This window comes from Chrysemys picta, chromosome 2 (assembly GCF_011386835.1).
Source record: "Chrysemys picta bellii isolate R12L10 chromosome 2, ASM1138683v2, whole genome shotgun sequence".
NCBI classification, from domain to species: Eukaryota; Metazoa; Chordata; order Testudines; family Emydidae; genus Chrysemys; species Chrysemys picta.
In genome coordinates, this window is record NC_088792.1 from 225,218,134 (window position 1) to 225,237,449 (window position 19,316).

Consider the following 19,316-nt stretch of genomic DNA (forward strand, 5'->3'; position numbering starts at 1 on the left):
GACTGAGTGGACTTGTAGGCTCTGAAGTTTTACATTGTTTTGTTTTTGAATGCAGTTATGTAGCAAAAAAAAAAATCTACATTTGTAAGTTACACTTTCACGACACAGAGATTGCACCACAGTACTTGCATGAGGTGAATTGAAAAATACTATTTCTTTTGTTTATCATTTTTACAGTGCAAATATTTGTAATCAAAAATAATCATATAAAGTGAGCACTGTACACTTTGTATTCTGAGTTGTAATAGAAATCAATATATTTGAAAATGTAGAAAAACATCCAAAATATTTAATAAATTTCATTTGGTATTCTATTGTTTAACAATGCGATTAATCGTGATTAATTTTTTTAATCTCAGTTAATTTTTTGAGTTAATCGTGTGAGTTAACTGCGATTAATCGACAGCCCTAATAGAGAGCAATCATATCCCCCCTCATCCTTCTTTTTGCTAGAATAAAGAAGCCAACCTTTTCTAATCTCCTTTTATAAGATAGAACAATCAGGGGGAAGGGAGAGCTTATTAGCTCATCGCTGCACCTTTTCTATTTAAATTTATCTTTCTTGAAGAGGGGGAAGATTTCCTGAGTCTGGATGCTCAGGGAGCAGGATAGAGAGCAGGTGAAGGACTCTTAAACATCTATAGTACTGTAGATGCTTATAAACATTCAAGAGTTGGTTTGAAGTAATGGGAGTTCACAATAAATAAAGAAAATAAACATAAATGTGACTTCTCAATATATTAATGCTGTATCAAGCACTCAAAGGAAAATGTTAGCTGTGTGAGCTTATCCTTATACCATATTTTGATCTACAAAAATAGAAATTGCTGAAGAATGTAGTAAAAAGAACAGTGTGTGTGAATGATATATATATATATATATATAGAGAGAGAGAGACCTGGATAGATTTCCAGAATAGGACAGATCCTGTAGTCCTCAGTCAGGCAAAAATCCCCATTGAGGTCCACTCTGGTTCAATTCTGGCAGCTTCTAAAATATAGAACATTCTGAGCTCCACTGTGGGGCTCATAAACTATTAAAAATGATACTACCCTATTCCTGTACATTATCACACTCCCATTGATTTTGTAGGGTATGAGGGCACTCCCTAAAGGCTTAATGCAGCAGCCAATTAACCTTGACCTATTAGCAACATTTTGGAGCAAGCCTCCCAGCCTGAATGGAGAGATCTAGGCTAGCAGGGCTTGCGCTAGTGCTCTAAAAATAGTTATATAGACATTGCTGTGGAGATGTGGCTTGGGCTGGCGCTCGGGCTCTGAAGCCACAACTTCAAACAACTATCTTTACAGCACTTTTGAGCACTAACGTGAGCCCTGCTAACTTGTGTCTGTCGATCCGGGCTGGGACGCTCTCTCAAAAATGCTTTAGACATATCCTTAGATGGAGCAGGGGAAATATAAAGGCAGCAAGGGGGAAGAGTGGAGGGAGAAATACCTGGGTATGAGCTGTAGCCCTGCCGACAGATCTGTATGTGGAAACTCTTGACTGTAGTTGCTGCCTTTGTTCTGCAATAGCTGTTTTTTTTTCTGCTTGGACTCTTTGTAAATTCTCATAAAGATGGCTCTGGGAAGAAGTGACCACAACTGACTGACTGACTTTTAGGGCAGGGAAATCTGTGCACCAGTCCACAGGGAGTTTTACCTTAGTAAAACCAGGTAGATCAGGTCCATAATTGGTTAGTTAGCTTTTTTATTCAATATTATCAATGTTATCTATCATTTTTATTGCTGAGTGTTTCCCCTCATTTATTAACCCTTCTTCCTTCCTTTCCTTTATATCTTAACTCCCCTGTTTTTCTTGGTCCCTTCTCTCCTATTTTTTCATTCATTTTATATTTGTTTCCTTTTCTTCATATTTATCCCTTCTTTATTTTAGCTTTTCTGCCTTTATTTTCTTTTTTCTTCGTCTCTCTCTTTTTTCACATGTACGTATCTGATATCACCAGGAGGCCCCAGAGCTCACCTTGAACTAGAGAAATAGAAAAAGCTTGCTCGTGCTATAAACAGAATGCTAATTTCAATTAATTGATGGAAATGCTTCTCCATGCCTTTAGGAAAGAAAGGTGTGCTACAGATGTAATATTTGCAATGAGGCAAAAGTTTGAAAGAACAATAAATGAAGGGCATAACTGCTATGTAGCATTTATTGATCTCGAGGGAGCTTATGACTTGGTTCCACAGGAGTTGGTGTTTGGAGTATTGAGATGGATGGGAGGGGGAATGCAAGAAGCAGGGAAGATAGAGGAGCTGAAGTGAGGGTCAAGAGCTAAGGTGGTAATGATACATGGAATTTCAGAGAGTTTTACAGTGATGGTGGGTTTGAGACAAGGCAACGTGCTGAGTCCATTTCTTATTGTTCTAGTTATGGAGTTCATTAGCAGGAGAACCAAGCTTGTGGAAAGGCAGAGAAAACTCATATATATTGCTGACAATCTGGCCATTTTGGCTTATAGCAAAGAGGAATTGGTAAATATGGGATCAGACTAGGCATCTGTGTTTGAAGATCATGATTTGAAGGTAAACACAAAGAAATCTGAAGTAGAGAAGGTGGAAGAAGAGCTGTTGATTGACATTTCAGGAGAGAAGCTGAAGCAAAAGAAAGAATTTGTGTACTTGGGAAATACACTTGGTGCCATGGGAGAGAGATCTGGAGAACTGAAAAGAAGAACTCAGTGTGCCTGGGCCTCAGAGAGAAAGGTGGCAGGAGTACTATGAGACAAGCAGTTAAGTAACAAACTAAAAGGAAAAGTGTATGTTGCGTATGTTTGACCCTGCCTGGTTTGGAAACAGTGGGTCTTACGGAAATGGAAAAAGAGAAGAAGCAGGCAGTAGAAAATAATATACTGAGGAGATTAGCAGGCAAGCAGAGGGTAGACAGAGTGCGCATGGAAGAAATTAGGGGAAAGATGAATTTAGGACTCTCAGGCTGGAGAACACATGTTTGAGGCAGGCTTAGAAATGTGATAAGAAAGGGTGAAGAACGACCATCAAACAAAGCATGGGAGGAAGAGAACAGCAGGAAAGGATGTGGAAGACCTAGCATACAATGGAAATACTTTGTCAAGAGAACTTTGAAGAGAAAAGGACTGGAACTTCAAGACCTTGGAACCTGTGCTGTGGACTAGAAAAAGTGGCAAAAGATCGTGGGCACCTCCCACCCTTTGAAAACAGGACAAGGAGTCACAAAGTGAAGTGAAGGAAATGCTTTTCCTGTGAATAACTTCAGCCAAAGTAGTAAACATTAGGGGCTGTGATTATTTTGCTCTCAATTATACCAGTATCAGTCTGAAGTTAATACATTGGTATTAAAGGGCACTTCTCTGGTTTGACCCTTAGAGCAAAATCTGGTCCTATAATTCCATGAGAGACAAACATAAAAACAACCCTCCATAAGTAGGCTTGGCAGAACTCATTTTTTCTATATAATTTCAGTGGATAATATTGTTTTGTTTTTAACTTTTTATCAATTTTAAATTTTTACAGTTGCAGGAAATTATGGAGGGTCAGAGAATTATTTAATGACAGTAGATGTTTAGATTCAAAAAGTTAAAGCTTTATAACCCTAAAAACACAAATTGTCAACATCACATGTCAAAATATACAAAATAAATATCCTTAAATCAAACTGTAAATTCTCAAGCAGCATATATCTTTCTTTGTTCATGGCATGCCATTTAAAATTAATGCTTTCATAATAGCATTAGGTCCAAAGCTCCCTCTCGAGTTGCATGCTGAAGACATCTCTGTATACTAGCACCACCTACCTCTCGTAGATAGGGGAGGGGTGATTCAACAGCCTCTTCTTATGGACCGGGAAGGGGACACTTCTTGAGTGCTGGGATCTACATGGGGGAAGGTTATAATCTGGAAGAGGAGTATATGGGGCAAGGCATAAAGCTGTGGAAAGGAGGCATAGAGTCCTTGAAGAACTCATAGCAGAGAAATAATACAGTTCCAGGCACCATTATATTTCTGCAGCCCATCTCCATGGTGTGGCTCTCTTAAGGATCACCTCTATGTTGTGGGAATCTTGCTGGAGGGATCATCATTGACCTAGAGCCAGCAAAGAATCAAGGGCCCTCTACTGGGGTGGCCTGGACTTTCTGTTAAGATCCATTTAGGAATCTGAAGGAAATGGGGGGCCTGGCACCAGTGCAAGTGGGCAACAACCCTCCCTTCCCAATGGAAGGATCAGACATGTCTCTCTGAGGTAAAATTTACATAGATGTCCTGCCCTTTTGCTCCCCCGTCCATCCCCCATGGATATTCCTGCAGGAGACAGGCCCTCTGTTAATTTCAAATATAATATCACACCTCAAGCTACAAAGCCAAATGTTTTCCTCTCAATAATACTTGAATGTCATGAAGAAAACACTTCAAGCCAGAAATTGGAGAAACATACAAGTATGGTTCAAATCATGTATTTATAATCATATGATGATTTCTCAGAGAAACTACAACAATGATCAGAGGCAAATTACCAAGTAAATGCTTTATGGACCATGGTAACATGATACAGGAGAGAGAGGAGAATAATTTGGGCATCCTCTCTTAATGCCTCAAAAACCAATAGCTGTCTTCATCTTCCACGGTCTTTCCTCAGGAATCTGTGACTTAACACATCTGTCTGTTCTAGTCTATATAAGTTCTTATACCACACTCATTGCCATAGTATCTGAACACCTTCCAGTAGCATGTTAAGCAACATATCTAGTATCTGACACGTTTGTACTCTTGTCCTCTCCCCAGGGGAAGAAACATGCAGTGGAGTGCTTTGTTTTGGAATTGTTTAAATAAATATAGCAAACAGTAATTTTTGTGTATGGACATAGAGTACAAGTTTAAAAAATGAACCTTATACATACAGCAGAAGGTAGTGAGGTTTGTGATGGCCTTTATTCCTGTGAGAGTTCATTCCAGAGGCATGGATCAGCACTTGAGAAAGCACTGTCTCCTGCACAGACGAATTTTACCCTTATTGCAGAGAGTTCAGTTTTGTCAGAGGAACGAAGTTGTCAAACACATTCTTCATCCCAGAGCCTTATAATCTTTTAGATATCTGGAGCTCAGGCCATCTAAGTGTCTTAGGAATAAGGACAGAGACCAGAAACCAGACACTTGTTTAAAATAAGATCTTGTAATCATTGCCAAACAATGCTGTAAGAAAGAAATAAGAGAATTCATGTGCAAACAGAAGGTAGGAGATTCCTTCTACTTTAATGTAAGAAAAGGTGAGCTAATTTGTGCAGGGCTGATGCTGATTGAAATCCAGTCTATGGCCAGTAGACTGGAGAAACTGGTCTGTAGCAGTTCACTGAAATGAGGATATTACTGCTGCACTGCTTCTGAGGTCAATGTCAGTTTGCATTATCTACCCTGTAAGTATCACTCCTTCAACAAAGACTGAATCTGGCTAGATCAAATTGGACAGTTATATATTTTTTAAATGAAAACGTATTTATTATGCTTGCACCCAAACATTGGTGTTTGTTATATTTCAGTTAGTAAAGAGAGGGGGTTTTTAATGATAAATGTCAATATTTTGAATTTCCTACAATTAGGAGTTAAGAGTCTGATCCACAACCCATAAATGCCAATATGAATCTTTCCGTTGACTTTAGTGGGTTTGGGATCAGAGCCTGAAACTGTACTGTGCTGCACCAACCTCAGCCTTCTTGTAGTGGTTGCATAGTTGCAATAGTTAAACTAGATTAAATGAGAGGTCTTAGTATGAGGAGAGATAATCAGACTGCTGGCCAGCTGAAATGGGAGAAGGCAATCTACTGGTCAAATTCATACTGCTCAATCCCATGATCTGTATTCGGCCAATTTCTAGCTCCATGTCAAGGAATGGCTGTTATTGATTCAAGGAGCCTTCTTCCTTTTGCCACTGGTCTCATCTTCTTTAACACATGATAAATACTGTCTCCACTAAAAATATCTGAAGCCTACTTGTCTTGGTGTGGTAAGACCAGCATTAGTAGATCAATGGTTCTTAATCGTTCCACACTGTGACTCCATGCTACAACAGAAGAAAGTTTCAATGCCTTTCCCCCCACCCCCCCAACCGCTATCTACCCAAAAAGAAAAGGAGGGTGGCTGTGACCCCCTGGACCTGTTTGTGATACCTAGACTGACAATACATGTAACAGAGAATGAGAATTAATGTTCCACAGTCGATTACACCAGACAATGATTTTCATAAATTTTCCCAATCACAAGTAAAAAGTCATGTAACTCCTGTTCTGCATCTGCTTTCAAGTCATGCTTACAGACACCATGAGAATAGGTCAAAAAACAAATCAATAAAAGTCTCATTATAAGGCAGGTAAGCCAGTGAAGTGAAAGGCAGATCAAAGATTTAATTGCTGCCTATTAAATATATTGGAGGGGAATATAAATGAGTTTTAGCAGAGCATGATAAGAGGATCTGGTTTTGTTCCAAATAAAATTGTTTTTTATCCATCAAATTGGCAAATACATAGTCAATTTCTTTCTGATTTTTCTGATATAGGATAACATCTAGATCTGCAATAGTTTTGAATAGTATTCAGATTTAATGAATACAACTTCTTAAATCTATTCAACTACTAATGTGCATCTACAATTTAGGTAGGCAAGCATTATTAGTTGGCCTTTGTAGAACTGCAGAGATTTTCAGAATCCTATGTATTTCCTTTCTAGCTGTGATTACAGAATTATGACATCTGGAATGACGTCAGATGTAAATACTTCAAATGAAAAAAATCAGAAATTGATTAGAAAATCAGACAGATCTACAAAAATAGTTATATTTTGAAGGCCTCTGTCCCTCCCTGTTTGTTTTACATTACCGGACACTTAAAGAGATCTCACTTCCCACTGAATAATGTCAGTCTTGAATTTCTAATGATTAGAGAGTTGTGGTGGTTGCATTCAAAGGTATAACAATTGGAAGTAACTTTGGCTTGCCTATTTTTTATGAAATTACACATGGATTTTAAAACTCAATCCTGTACCAGTGGAGCTACACAAATTTACATAGCTTACAATCTGATATATTTTTGTAGCAACTGACAATTCTGTATAGCTGAATGATCTTTGTTCTTTTACTCACCTGCATTTCTTTAGCTTTCATATTAGTTTTTATTTTTAAAAGATCTATTTCCCACTGCAAAGAGCAACTGAAATGCCTAAAAGCACAAGAATTTCAAATTCACTTTTATTTCTAGTTCTGTTTTCTTTTATCCTTCTAGGATAAATACTTGAAGCCTTTGATCATTGATCCCGATAACCCAGAGAGGTACTCGCAAGTGCTTGTGGACCCCAACAAACTATACAATGTGGTGAAAAAAGCACGAGAGCAGAAATCCCACCAGGAAGTTAGCCTGTTGAATGGACTCATAGATCTCGTGTTCAGCACTCAGGAGCTAGCAGTAGCCCATGGGCTGGGGCTGAAAGGGAAGGATAAAGAAGAAAAGGCCCTCAACAGGGTAAAAGTATCAGCCTGTGAAGGTAAATATTATTTTTAAAAGGCCAAATGATTGATTTGATGTAGAAACGGGTCTTAACTAAAACAATGGAGCCTGAATACCCTACCACTGGGGGTAAGGAACTCCCATTCTTGGCTGGAGCTACTCCTGATTTATGCTGGTGCAAATGGAAGGAGAAGCAGGCCCACACTTTCTAACTGAAGTGATCAATTTGTGTCTTCTGGCATGGCTAAAAGAGCACAGAATTGTTAATAAACAATGTAACTTCCCCTGAGCTGCGCAGATCTTGTTGAGTTGAATTTTCTAGCAATGGTTTTCAGCTTTTTCTCACTCTTACTATCTTCTCCCCTTCTTCTTTCAGGGAACAGTCTCTCATTGCACACTCTTGCCTGGTCTACACTGGCCTTAATTTCTTAAAATTTTCCACTGTTTGCTACCGCCAGTTCAGCTCTCCGAATTGGAGCAACAGCATGAGTGCTAGTGTAGGGAAATGTTGGCTACCAATGTGCTAACCACAAGGTCATCTAGACCTGCTCTGAGCTAGTTAGCACACAGCTCAGGGTCTTCAGATATTTTTATCCATGCAGGCGCAGAAGGCAGCTAAATGTTACCATCTGCTCTCTGGCACTGAGTTTGCTGTGGGACCCAGAAACCAGACACCTGTGTGGAATAAGTTCTTGTAATAAATCATTGCCAAACAATGTTGTAAGAAGTATGTGAGTAAATTCAAATGAGAAGAAGTAAAACTGGGATTACACACACAGGGCTGAGGCTGATGGACTTGGGAAATCATACCTGTGGCCAGTAGACTGGAGAAACTGGTCTGTAGCGGTTCACAAAAGTGCTGATATTACTGCTGCACTGCCTCTGATGTCACTGTCAATGTGAACTAACTACCAGGCAAGCACCAATCATTCAGCTGAGACCAAATCTTGGGTCAGGTCTAAACTGCATAGTTAACTTTTCCTAAACTGCTCCATTTTTTCATTCGTGAATTTGTGTTCCTGCTTTGGTATGGCCATAACAATTCCTGCCACTTAATGTCCTCTCCACCCTTATTTATATACACATGCCTCATATCTGCAGTGTAACCGGGGTGAAAGTAACTTAAAGGATTTACCAGTACTCCGGAGTCCTGAGCAGGGAGCGTGGCCTCTACCGGAAGAGGCATGGCCTCAACTGGAAGAGGCAGGGCCTTTAACTTCCCAGGGCTCTTTAAATCAAGATTTAAAGGCCCCTTGGCTCCGACTGTGGCTGGGAGCCCTGGGGCCTTTAAATCACCTCCGGAGCTCCCAGCTGCAGAGGTGGCTGTGAGCCCCAGGGCTCAGGGGCGATTTAAAGGGCCCGGGACTCCCGCCGCTACCACAGCGGCGCTCCAGGCCCTTTAAATCACCATGGGAGCCCTGCCGCGCTACCCCAGGGCTCCGGCAGCGGGGCTCAGGTGGCGCTTTAAAGGGCCCGGGCTCCAGCCGCTGCGGGGAGCCCCAGGCCCTTTAAATCATCAGCCAGTCTGTCCGGCGCAGCATACTGGCTTTTGCCAGTACACCGTACCAGGCGGTACCGGCTTACTTTCACCTCTGAGGGTAACACATTTTCCAGAAGTAGAAGTTTCTTGTACAACTTTTCTAGTGACATGCCTGAAATCCAAGCTTGCTTACTATGCAGAAGCCCATCCCTATTCAGGGCATCATGTAAGCATATGTTTAACTTTAAGCACATTGACTTCAGTGAGACTTAAGCATATGCTTCAAGTTAAGTATTGATTTAGTTGCAAAATTCTCTTCTGAATCTTATCCATAGATAATACTGTACATTTAAGTCAATTACACTTCTACTTAGATTTTGTAAAGGTATGGCGAAACAAATTATTCGGTGTGACTTTCTGAGATTTTATTATTATTGTGTCTTATAAAATGTCTAGGACATTTATCAAATCAGTTATACATTTTAAACTATATGACCTTATTTCACCTTTACATATGTAAATAGATTTTAATTGAAGCTCCTTCTTATAGCAAGCAGCAATAAATCTGAGTGGGAATACAACCAGAAACTGAAATAAAAATATAGAATTTTAATACAGCAGGTGATCCTGTTGCCCAGGATAGTAAGTGACTCAGGAGAGGAAGTCACTAACAGAGCAGTGAGTTTATTTAGAGCCAGTTTCCCTCTCTGTGGTGTTTGGTTTGGTTTGGAAGAGACTTGATACTGCCATAATTTAAGCTTCATTCCATAAACACAGCCTTGGCTTTCACTCTGCTTCACTCTTTCCTTACTTCACATTTTCCGGGCATTTCCTGCCAAGCTACGTTTACTCTTTTTCGTAGCAGATTACTGCCAGCTATCTCCTGGTTTCCCTCACACTAAGTCCCCTTAGGCACTATCACAGTTCTTTTGGGCGACTCTTCCCTTTGAACTGTGAAAGAGCAGCACAGAAACTCCCAAGTTCTGGGAACTGGTAGTCTGGCAGCACCTTGTTCATGTCATAAATCAGGCTGACAGATCACTAAATATTATTTGATATGGCCTGAATTGAAATGCATATTGACATTGGAAAAGCCCTTTTTCTTTTTATCCCTCAGAACTTTCACATGATTTTCTTTTCCTGTCCAAAGATGTGGCTGGTGAATTTTCATTGGTTGTAGAAAGTTGAAATGTTACTCTTCATTGTAAATTAATTTCTTTTATAATACTTCGTCTGTGTACACACAGTGGCTGATCAGAAAAGGGTTGTGTTCTGCTTCATCCTAACATTTGAACTAAGCAAAAAGCATGAAGAAAGGGGAAGGGGATTTAGTTTCTCATTAACAATGTGTTCCCCATCTTGAAAAAAGTGTAATATAAAGTCACAAGCTATTAAAGATGTATACTGCATATGCATGTTTAATAATTCATTGTAGAGTCTGCCTGGGTGAACTATAGAACATATAATTATAGAAATGAAATAGACAAGATTAACTGGGCCAAAATTTCAAAAGGTAGAAGATGTGGCATGGTTGGTTGAATAGGCTGCAAAATCAGTGGCCACCGGGGTTCTCTGGATTATGGAGCCTCCCAGGGTTGCCCACTGAAGTGTCCATTCATGGCCCAGGCAAATGAGAGTCCCATTTGAAGCCAAGGTTTGTATACACAGCCTTGCAGTGTGGGCAGAGGGTTGCACTGTAATTGCCCATGTAGACCCTGATAGCGTGAACTAAAAGGTACCTAGTTGACGGTAACATAGGCCTGTTTCAAATAGGACTAGCTACCTATTTCATGTTTACATAGTTCACAGGACTACATAAATGCAAACTAGAAACCTGTTACTTTGGTTAGCAGGGTCTGTATGGGTCAGTTACAGTGCAACACCTTAGTATACTTTGCAATTCACACCCCCATGCTCGGCACTGCAGGGCCCTGTAGACAAGTCCTGAGAATTGACAAGATCTCAATGTAGTGATCTTGAGGCTGCTGCGTTGCCTCTCAAGCCTGCTGGAGTACCTCAGACTGGGCTCCTGACACCAAGTAATAGATCAGAGTTGCTGTGGAACTTGACCAGTGAGAATGAACAAATTGATGTTGAGAGCTACAAATTCAATTCTGCTGCTGCGGTGGATGTCCTCCATTATCAAACTCCTTTGCTGTCTGTTACAATGCTTGGCTTCAGGGCCCTGTCAGTCCTGCTGCCCGTGACACATCAGGAAATGGAGAAGTTCCATGCAATGAGGGGAAAAAAAAAAAAGAGAATCCTATTAGCCTCTAATGCCTCAAGTGTATAACTCACACATTTGTCCAGCAACTCCACATGTCAGAAATCCAGAAGTATAGTTAACTTTATGAAACCACTTCTGGCTCTGTGCTGGCTAAAAATGCCAAACAGAAGGTTGGTTATGAAGCAAAACTTTGTTCTAAGCTTGGAAATTTTTCCAAAATAATTGGGTTGTCAAATGTTCAATAAAAAACCTTTTCTTTGCATGGCTGGCTGTGTGTGTGTGTGTGTGTGTGAACAGATATGATCATTTGTGGCATGGTGGAACTCATGTTTGCAAATGCTGCTAAGTGATGATAAAATGGCAATATTACTGTTTGTGTAAACATAGCACTTACGAAAGTCAGGACTTAATAGCATTGACTAAAGCAGGCTTAACGTGAGTAAAGAAAAGCTTTGTCCCGCAAAGCTCCACCAAAGCACCTCAGTCCTGCTGTGCAGCACAACTGTTATTCTTGTCTAAGTTGGGCATCTCTGGAGCAAAAGCTGCTGATTCCAGTTTGCAGCCATTTTGGGGAGAAGACCATCACACTGATTTACACTCCTCATGGCATAAGATGAAATGTGAATCTAGATCAAAAGAGGTGAATGGCTAGTACATTAATTAACTGTGCAAGCTGGTACTTGTTGACTTAGAAAGTGACTTTCTGACAAACAATATGGGCCAAATCCTGGAGGGCCTTATTCAGTCCTTATTCAGACAAAGCTCCCATTGAAGTCTATTCATGTTCCCATCTAAGTGCCTGATCCAAAACCTTGAAATCACTGGAGTCTTTCCATTGATTTCATTGAGCTTTGGATCAGGCCCTAAGTGAGTCTTCTGTGATTTCACACACCCTAGATTTCACTTTGTGAAATTTCTATAAAATAGCTATTTTTGCACGGAATGCCTGAAGGCAGTAGGCGTTCTGTCTGATGACTATGTAAAAACTGAGGAAAGCTTTCATGGTTTTTGCCATTATTACTAGCTTTGTGTCTTCCAAACTCTTTCCCGCTTATCTGTGGTGAAAATGAAGGGGAGAAGTGTTGGAGAGCACTGCAGTGAGACATAGCCGCACTGAACAATCAAGTCACTAATATGCTCTACAGGATTATGTGGTGCTATCCACTCAACAATTAAAGACCAAATTGTTTACTATATACAAAAAGACTTTATCCTTTTAACCAATTTGTTTGTAAGAGCTTTCTCTTTCAGCAATGGAGTACTAACAGATTCAGTAAGGTGCTCTCTCAAATATTAACAGTATGACACATTTATGCAGCCGTAATTAAGGCTGAGTTGAAGTTTCTAAAATGCATCCCTTGAGAGTCCTTATGACTCAGACTTAGTGCATTTTCCTCTGGTCTAAAGTTAGGCATTCAAGGTCTCAACTTGGAACACTTTTATTTTTGCTTTCCTAAGAGTTCGGAAAATTTGGTCCACCCATTTTAAAATTATAGTTGCGAAAAAAATAAAATAAATAGAGCTATTGCCTTAGATTGGGATGTTTTCATGTACTCGAACCCAGCTTCCATTTAAAGAAAGAAATGTTGGCGAGCTGCAAGTCCATAATAAGTTGGTATTTTGGAGAAAGGAAATTTAAAATGGGCCTTTGAAGAACATTTAAATACATATTTACTCATGAATCCAAAGTGGCTCAGAAGAAGGAACTATTCTAGTTTGTTGGATAGTGCTACGGGTTTACAGCTGCCTGGAATATATGTTTACCTGACAGAATGTTCTGGTCTCTTAGAAAATAATTTATAGTATATGCATGGTTTTACTTATATAAAGGAAAATATAGCCACAATATATTTTAACTAACCTGAAAAAGCAAGGTCCTTAATCCTTACATTTCTTATTGGGGGGGGTCTTGCCAAAGCTTATGCTCTAATAAATTTGTTAGTCTCTAAGGTGCCACAAGTACTCCTGTTCTTCTTACTACAGTGTGAGTTAATGCAAGGACAGTGAATCAGAGTTTATAAATGAGTGGTAAGAACTGGAATTATCATTAGAAAAAGAGAAAAACAAAAGGAGACATGACAGATGTTTTGAAATATTGAAGGTCAAAGAGAATATAGGTGCCAAAAACCTTTCCAAAAGTAATGGGTTGAAAACCAAGACATGAAACGAAGAAAAGATCAAAAAGGAAGGGAGTTTATATTTCCAGACTTTGTCCAAAACCCACTGAAGTCAACGGGAGTCTTTTCCACTGTCTTCAGTGGCCTCTGCATCAATCTCTCTCTGGACAACAGATAATTAGGTCCTGATTCAGCAAAGCTCTTAAGCGAGTGATTAACTCCCATTGAGGTAAATGTGATTTAAGCATCTGTTTAAAATTAAGCACAAGTTTACGAGCTCTGCTGAATTGGAGCCTCAAATGCTAAAATGCAGGCAGATTAGATTCATGGCATTTCCACTTCAGGAAAACAGTCTTTACATTCTAGTCTACTCTAGAAAAATTACCTATTGCTGCCAATGGGTGTTAAACCACATAAAGCAGAAACCATTGTTAACTGCCAGCATAGATGAGGATAGATCATGCTCAGCACCATTACAAAAACCTGGGATTAAAAATTAGTCTGTGCAGGTGTCTTTTAAACAAATGGAATTTAATTTCCAAATTAGGTAAGGTATGGCCAGGTGAAAATTGTGAAACATTAAAGGGCGAGACTATACAGGTAGCAAAGACACCTTATATTAAACTCTTAAAGTTATAAAAAGCAACAGAGGGTCCTGTGGCACCTTTGAGACTAACAGAAGTACTGGGAGCATAAGCTTTCGTGGGTAAGAACCTCACTTCTTCAGATGCAAGTCTTGCATCTGAAGAAGTGAGGTTCTTACCCACGAAAGCTTATGCTCCCAGTACTTCTGTTAGTCTCAAAGGTGCCACAGGACCCTCTGTTGCTTTTTACAGATTCAGACTAACACGGCTACCCCTCTGATTCTTAAAGTTATGTATAGGCACCTAAATCAGTTACCTGCTTTTTTCAAAAGTGCTAAGAGCACAGAAACTCCTACCTAAGTCAAATAGAATGGCTAGGTCAGGGGTCGGCAACCTTTCAGAAGTGGTGTGCCGAGTCTTTATTTATTCACTCTGATTTAAGGTTTCGCGTCCAAGTAGTACATTTTAACGTTTTTAGAAGGTCTCTTTCTATAAGTCTATAATATATAACTAAACTATTGTATGTAAAGTAAATAAAGTTTTTAAAATGTTTAAGACGCTTCATTTAAGATTAAATTAAAATGCAGAGCCCCCCCGGACCGGTGGCCAGGACCCAGGCAGTGTGAGTGCCACTGAAAATCAGCTCGCGTGCCGCCTTCGGCACGTGTGCCATAGGTTGCCTACCCCTGGGCTAGGTACTTGGCCTGATTTTCAAAAAATGCCACCAATTTAGAAAATGGCCTGATTTTCAAAAAATGCCACCTACATATTGCTTTGGGAGCTTAACTTTATATGACCATTTTTGAAAGTCTTGTCTAGAAGCTGTAATCACGAACACTGTCAAACAAGTTAGACAAATCATTTTTATGGTCCGATAACTCCACTGAAGCCATTTATATATTAGATTAACATATTTCTGATTTCCAGCAGTCTAGGTTGGATCACAATCAGGCTATTAAGATCCAACTTTACCTTTTGATGTTAGCACAGATTTCCTCCTGACTGCAAGGAGAGCTGTTCTACACCAACCCATCAAAGGGTGGGAGCTCAAGCTGGGAGGCAGGGGGAACTTTGGAAAAAGAAAAGGCTAGATGGATAGGCAATTGGCCTAGATGTTTGAGTCCTTCAACCCCAAACTGGTATTGTTGTGCATGCAAGGCTTGGCTTCCAATGTTCTGGTTTGTCAGTTTGATGCAGCACTAATATTATTTGAACCAGGCTCTTTAATAAACTATAAATCTGTGAACATAGGTGAAGTCCTCAAGCACAGTGTTTTCGGTTCTTATCTATTACAGCACATTTGCTGAATTTTACTCCTTCCAGCTCCAGTGGCTCAAAAAGAAAACAGGAAAGCATTCCTTGTTTCAATAATACATGGAAAAATGAGCTGAAACTATGATATTTGTGAGACATGAGAGCATACATCTTAGATTGCTATTATTATCCAAGGCTGAGATCACAGTTCTGGAACATATGCTTAAAATATTGCTAACCCTCTCATGAATATAATTTCAGTAGAAATGTGGTAATCTGTTGAAACAAATCTACACAGAACATTATGGTATAATTGAAGTTGTTTAATTGCTTGTTATATCCTTTAACTGATCCCTCGAAACACTGTTATTAGTATTTAATGTAACATTTCTGTAATAAAAAAAGATGAATTTATTGGGTGAGAGGACAATCTTCCCTTTCATGAAATAAACTGGCAGATGGAAATATGAAATAAAGTACCTCGAGCCAGCTTTTGCTATACCTGCACATAATCTCACTTACTCTGAGACATTAAAAATGTGTTTCTTTGGAACATTTACAGTCTGTTGAAGGATCTGCTCCTCCTCCCGTTCCACGGTGACACAAATGCTCTGCAACTCTAATATATTGTATTGACCTCCAATGAAAAAGGGTGGTGGTAAGGGAGAATGCACCTTCTCATGTTAAGATAAATTAAAATGTTTAATAAGTATGAGAAGGCAAAGTGGGAGTTCCTCACATCACGCTGGCTGGTGCCTTTTATATATACCTAGAAAGAGCTTTGACAGTATTATGTAAATACATATAGCGTCTCCTTATTGTGATGCACATGGGATAAACTGCAGAGCCACATGATAAATTATCGTGCACATTTCAACCATCTCACCTAGCCTCTGCCCCAACAATCCATTTCTTTGGCATTTATTCTAGCATGCCCTCTGAGCAGCTTCAAACAGCATCCTGCTAGAGACCTATTTCCTCCTCCTCCTCCAAATGTGGAATTTCAACCCTACCCTCAGATTACACCTGCCCATGCCCCATGGTGGACAAGAGTCAGTCCTGACTCAGTAACTGTTTTTCTCTACAGAAAAAAAATCTTGATTGCTTTAAAATCCATTATTTCAAACCATAAAGGGAGGGAAACAGGAGATTTAGGCCAGTAGAAATTCTCCATTTGCTATTGGCACCCAGCACTCCCCCCTAGCCTTGAAATAGTCCAAACATTGGACTTTAAAGTTCTGACCCCCCTCTTTTTTTTTTTAAAGCTACGTTAAGAGTTTTTATGGTTCCCTCTGAGCCCTGCACAGTTAGACTGATAGTTAAGGCCCTGAACTGCAAACACTGACACATAACCTTAATTTAATCTGAGTGAGTACTTCCACTGAAGTCAATGGGACTACTCAGGTGCTCATGCATGAGACCTACCCCGGTTTCAGAGCCCGGGCTCTAGCCCAAGCGTCTACACTGCAATTTTATAGCCCTGCTGTTCTAGACCTGTGACCCCAAGTCAGCTGACTCAGGCCAGCTGCATCCATACCCTGGGTCGTTTATTGTAGTGTAGACATATCCTGTGATTCTAATTGTTTGCAGGTCCTGGGCTTATGGCATCCAGCCTTATAGGCAAAGGGATACAAGAAATAATCTTAACTTTTAACTTTCTCTCAAATATCCTTCAAATAATATTTCGGTAATAGATGTGGCACACAGACTGTATGATGGTGTTGTATGGAAGTTTTACCAGCACTCATCTGGGATGAACTGTGTAACTCAGTTGTGGCTTCACTTCTTGTGAGTAATGTGGACACTGGTCACACAGATAAAACCTTTACATCGCCATGTACGCTCTCTATGCATCTGTCAGTATTCTTCTGAGTAAATTTTGGATCCTCAAATGATAGATTACATAAAAGTCGATGATCATTGCTAGGTCCTCATCACTAGTATTTGAGCAGGTGGTAGTATTTGAATGCTAGAGTTTCCTATGATTTCATCAAAACTCCAAAGCATGGCCAAAATATTTAGGTAAATTCAGCACCAGAAGATTCACTGCCTCATACATTTAGTCATTCATATAAAATAATACGAATAGTTATCCTTACTGCACGGTATAAAATGTTATCAATGGGTATATTCAACTAGACTGCCCAAAATTACTTACCAAAACAACAAATCGTTTAGAATCCAGTGCAACTGCTTTAGTGCTTGCTTATAGTACCGAGTGGCAGATGTTGTTATATGCTTGTTTCCAGCAGATTTTGAGGCGAATTAGAGCACTCAGGAAACAGATGTTAATTGGGTGAAGTTCCATTATAGTACTAATTATTATTTCAAGTTCTTTTCACTCTCACTCTTTTTACTTATTGACTTCTGAGATCATCTCTCTCCTTTTCCGTGACAGCTTTTTTAAGACAAACATGCACTGCAGAAGGCTGGAAAGAGTTGAGCCAGGTTGAATTCCGAAGAAAATTCACAGCAAAGATTTGCAATGCCCGGCGGGATCTGAAAAACTCCATGCAAAAATCCTCTTGAAAACACCCTACCTCTGAGTCTATGGGACTTTTATATGTAACTCCGATAATCTAATGAGGATCCTCTGACTGTATTTTCACATGGCATGTTAAGAAACTTGGTACTTCTGCTGAATAACTTGAAAAAGTCAATTATGAAACAATCTAAGGGATTTTGGGGCCATCAGACTGCCCCAACGAAACTAACCATATCATTCTGCATATAGAGTGCCTCAAGCATGGATATGAATGAGGAGACTATGCATTAGAGAGAGAGAGAGAGAGAGAGAGAGGGTTTTTTTTTACCACCTACTGTTACATTTATTTTTAAAGTGGTGTTGGGATAGTAAATTTGAACAAAAGCATTGCATTTCTTTAGCTAGTTATTGTCATCCTTTACAATGCGTTTTCTGTTGTGTCTGAGGATAACTTTGCATGATAGGGTGCCTTGTTCTTAGCACTTTGAGTGTTGGGGTTTTTCTCTGCAGTCCTGCAGCCTGTATATATTGCTCATGAAACTGGACTGTAACTGCAGACACCAATTACATGCTAGAAATCATCACCTGAGAAAATGAGCGATTCAAAATAAAATCTCTGTGATAAAACTTTACTGGTGAATGAGTAATATAAGTGAGTGCATGAAAATGGAGTCCTCCTGGAAAGGCTGTGCAAAATGCACCTCGTGAGCTAATTATGCACAAAATGGCATTTATGAACACGGATTGTTCAATAGAAAATGGAACACTTGGCCACAACAAGTGGAAAGGTTAATGCTCAAGTCAAATATAAGAGGAAATGGCATAATGAAACAACTGTTTGATCAAAGTTCTGCATTGTTTTAAGTTGTACATTTGCCAGCCGGGAATCTTAACCCAGACAGAGTCCAAACTACCCTGTGGTGGGGCAGCTCCCCCACCCCAGCAAAGAGGGGTTAAAAGCAAGTGGGAAAGCTGGGTTGAATAAGGAAGCAGCCAAAGCTGTGGTCAGCTGAATCTCTCTAGCCTTTGAGAGAGAAGGACCAGACTGTCTGGGAGTTGAGCAGGGTACCTGAGGTGGAGCAGTGCTGGGGAAGGGCAGAGGGAGCTGGGGGAGCTCCAGCCTAGCAAAGCCCCAGGCTGCAGGCCTTGTCAAAGGCCTACAAAAGGGTACAGGAGCTGCAAAGGTAGGGTGACCAGATGTCCCAGTTTTATAGGGACAGGCCCGATTTTGGGGTCTTTTTCTTATATAGGCTATTACCCCTCATCCCCTGTCCTGATTTTTCATACTTGCTGTCTGGTCACCCTATTCAAAGGGGCAGCCCCTAGTTAGGCAGAGGCAGCTGGTCCAACCTCCCTTGCTGATGATCAGTGGTTTACAGACTGCAGTTTTCCCCAGGGAGTGGGGGCTAGATGATGACTGGCAGTAGCCACTGAGGCAAGGTGGGGATAGAGGGTTGGGAGACCCAGAGTGAGGGGGTACTGCTGGGGGCAGAACCCCTGGGCAAAGGGCACCAGGGTCTGGGAAGAACATGGGTCAGCAGCAGGCAAGACATCAGCCGGCCTGCAGAGGGTGCTCTGAGCTGGAAAAGAGTTAATTCCCTGGACAACCAGCAGGAGGCACCTCACCAGTGAGTCTCAACCCTGCCACATACCCACATAAACAATAGCTCTTTATTCAACCTGGAGCTTCAA

The 19,316-nt window shown here is 40.3% G+C and overlaps 1 protein-coding gene across 1 annotated transcript in view; it reads left to right on the forward strand.

Annotated features, from left to right (window-relative positions):
* Nucleotides 1-18,251, forward strand: part of LOC103306284 (uncharacterized) — a 91,168-nt gene extending 72,917 nt beyond the window's left edge. Inside the window, exons 4-5 of the mRNA XM_008170780.4 lie at nt 7,256-7,514; nt 17,538-18,251. Coding sequence (XP_008169002.1) covers nt 7,256-7,514; nt 17,538-17,668 — 390 coding nt within the window. The 3' untranslated portion in view covers nt 17,669-18,251. The remainder of the gene's footprint in view (nt 1-7,255; nt 7,515-17,537) is intronic.
* The last annotated feature ends 1,065 nt before the right edge of the window (nt 18,252-19,316 follow it).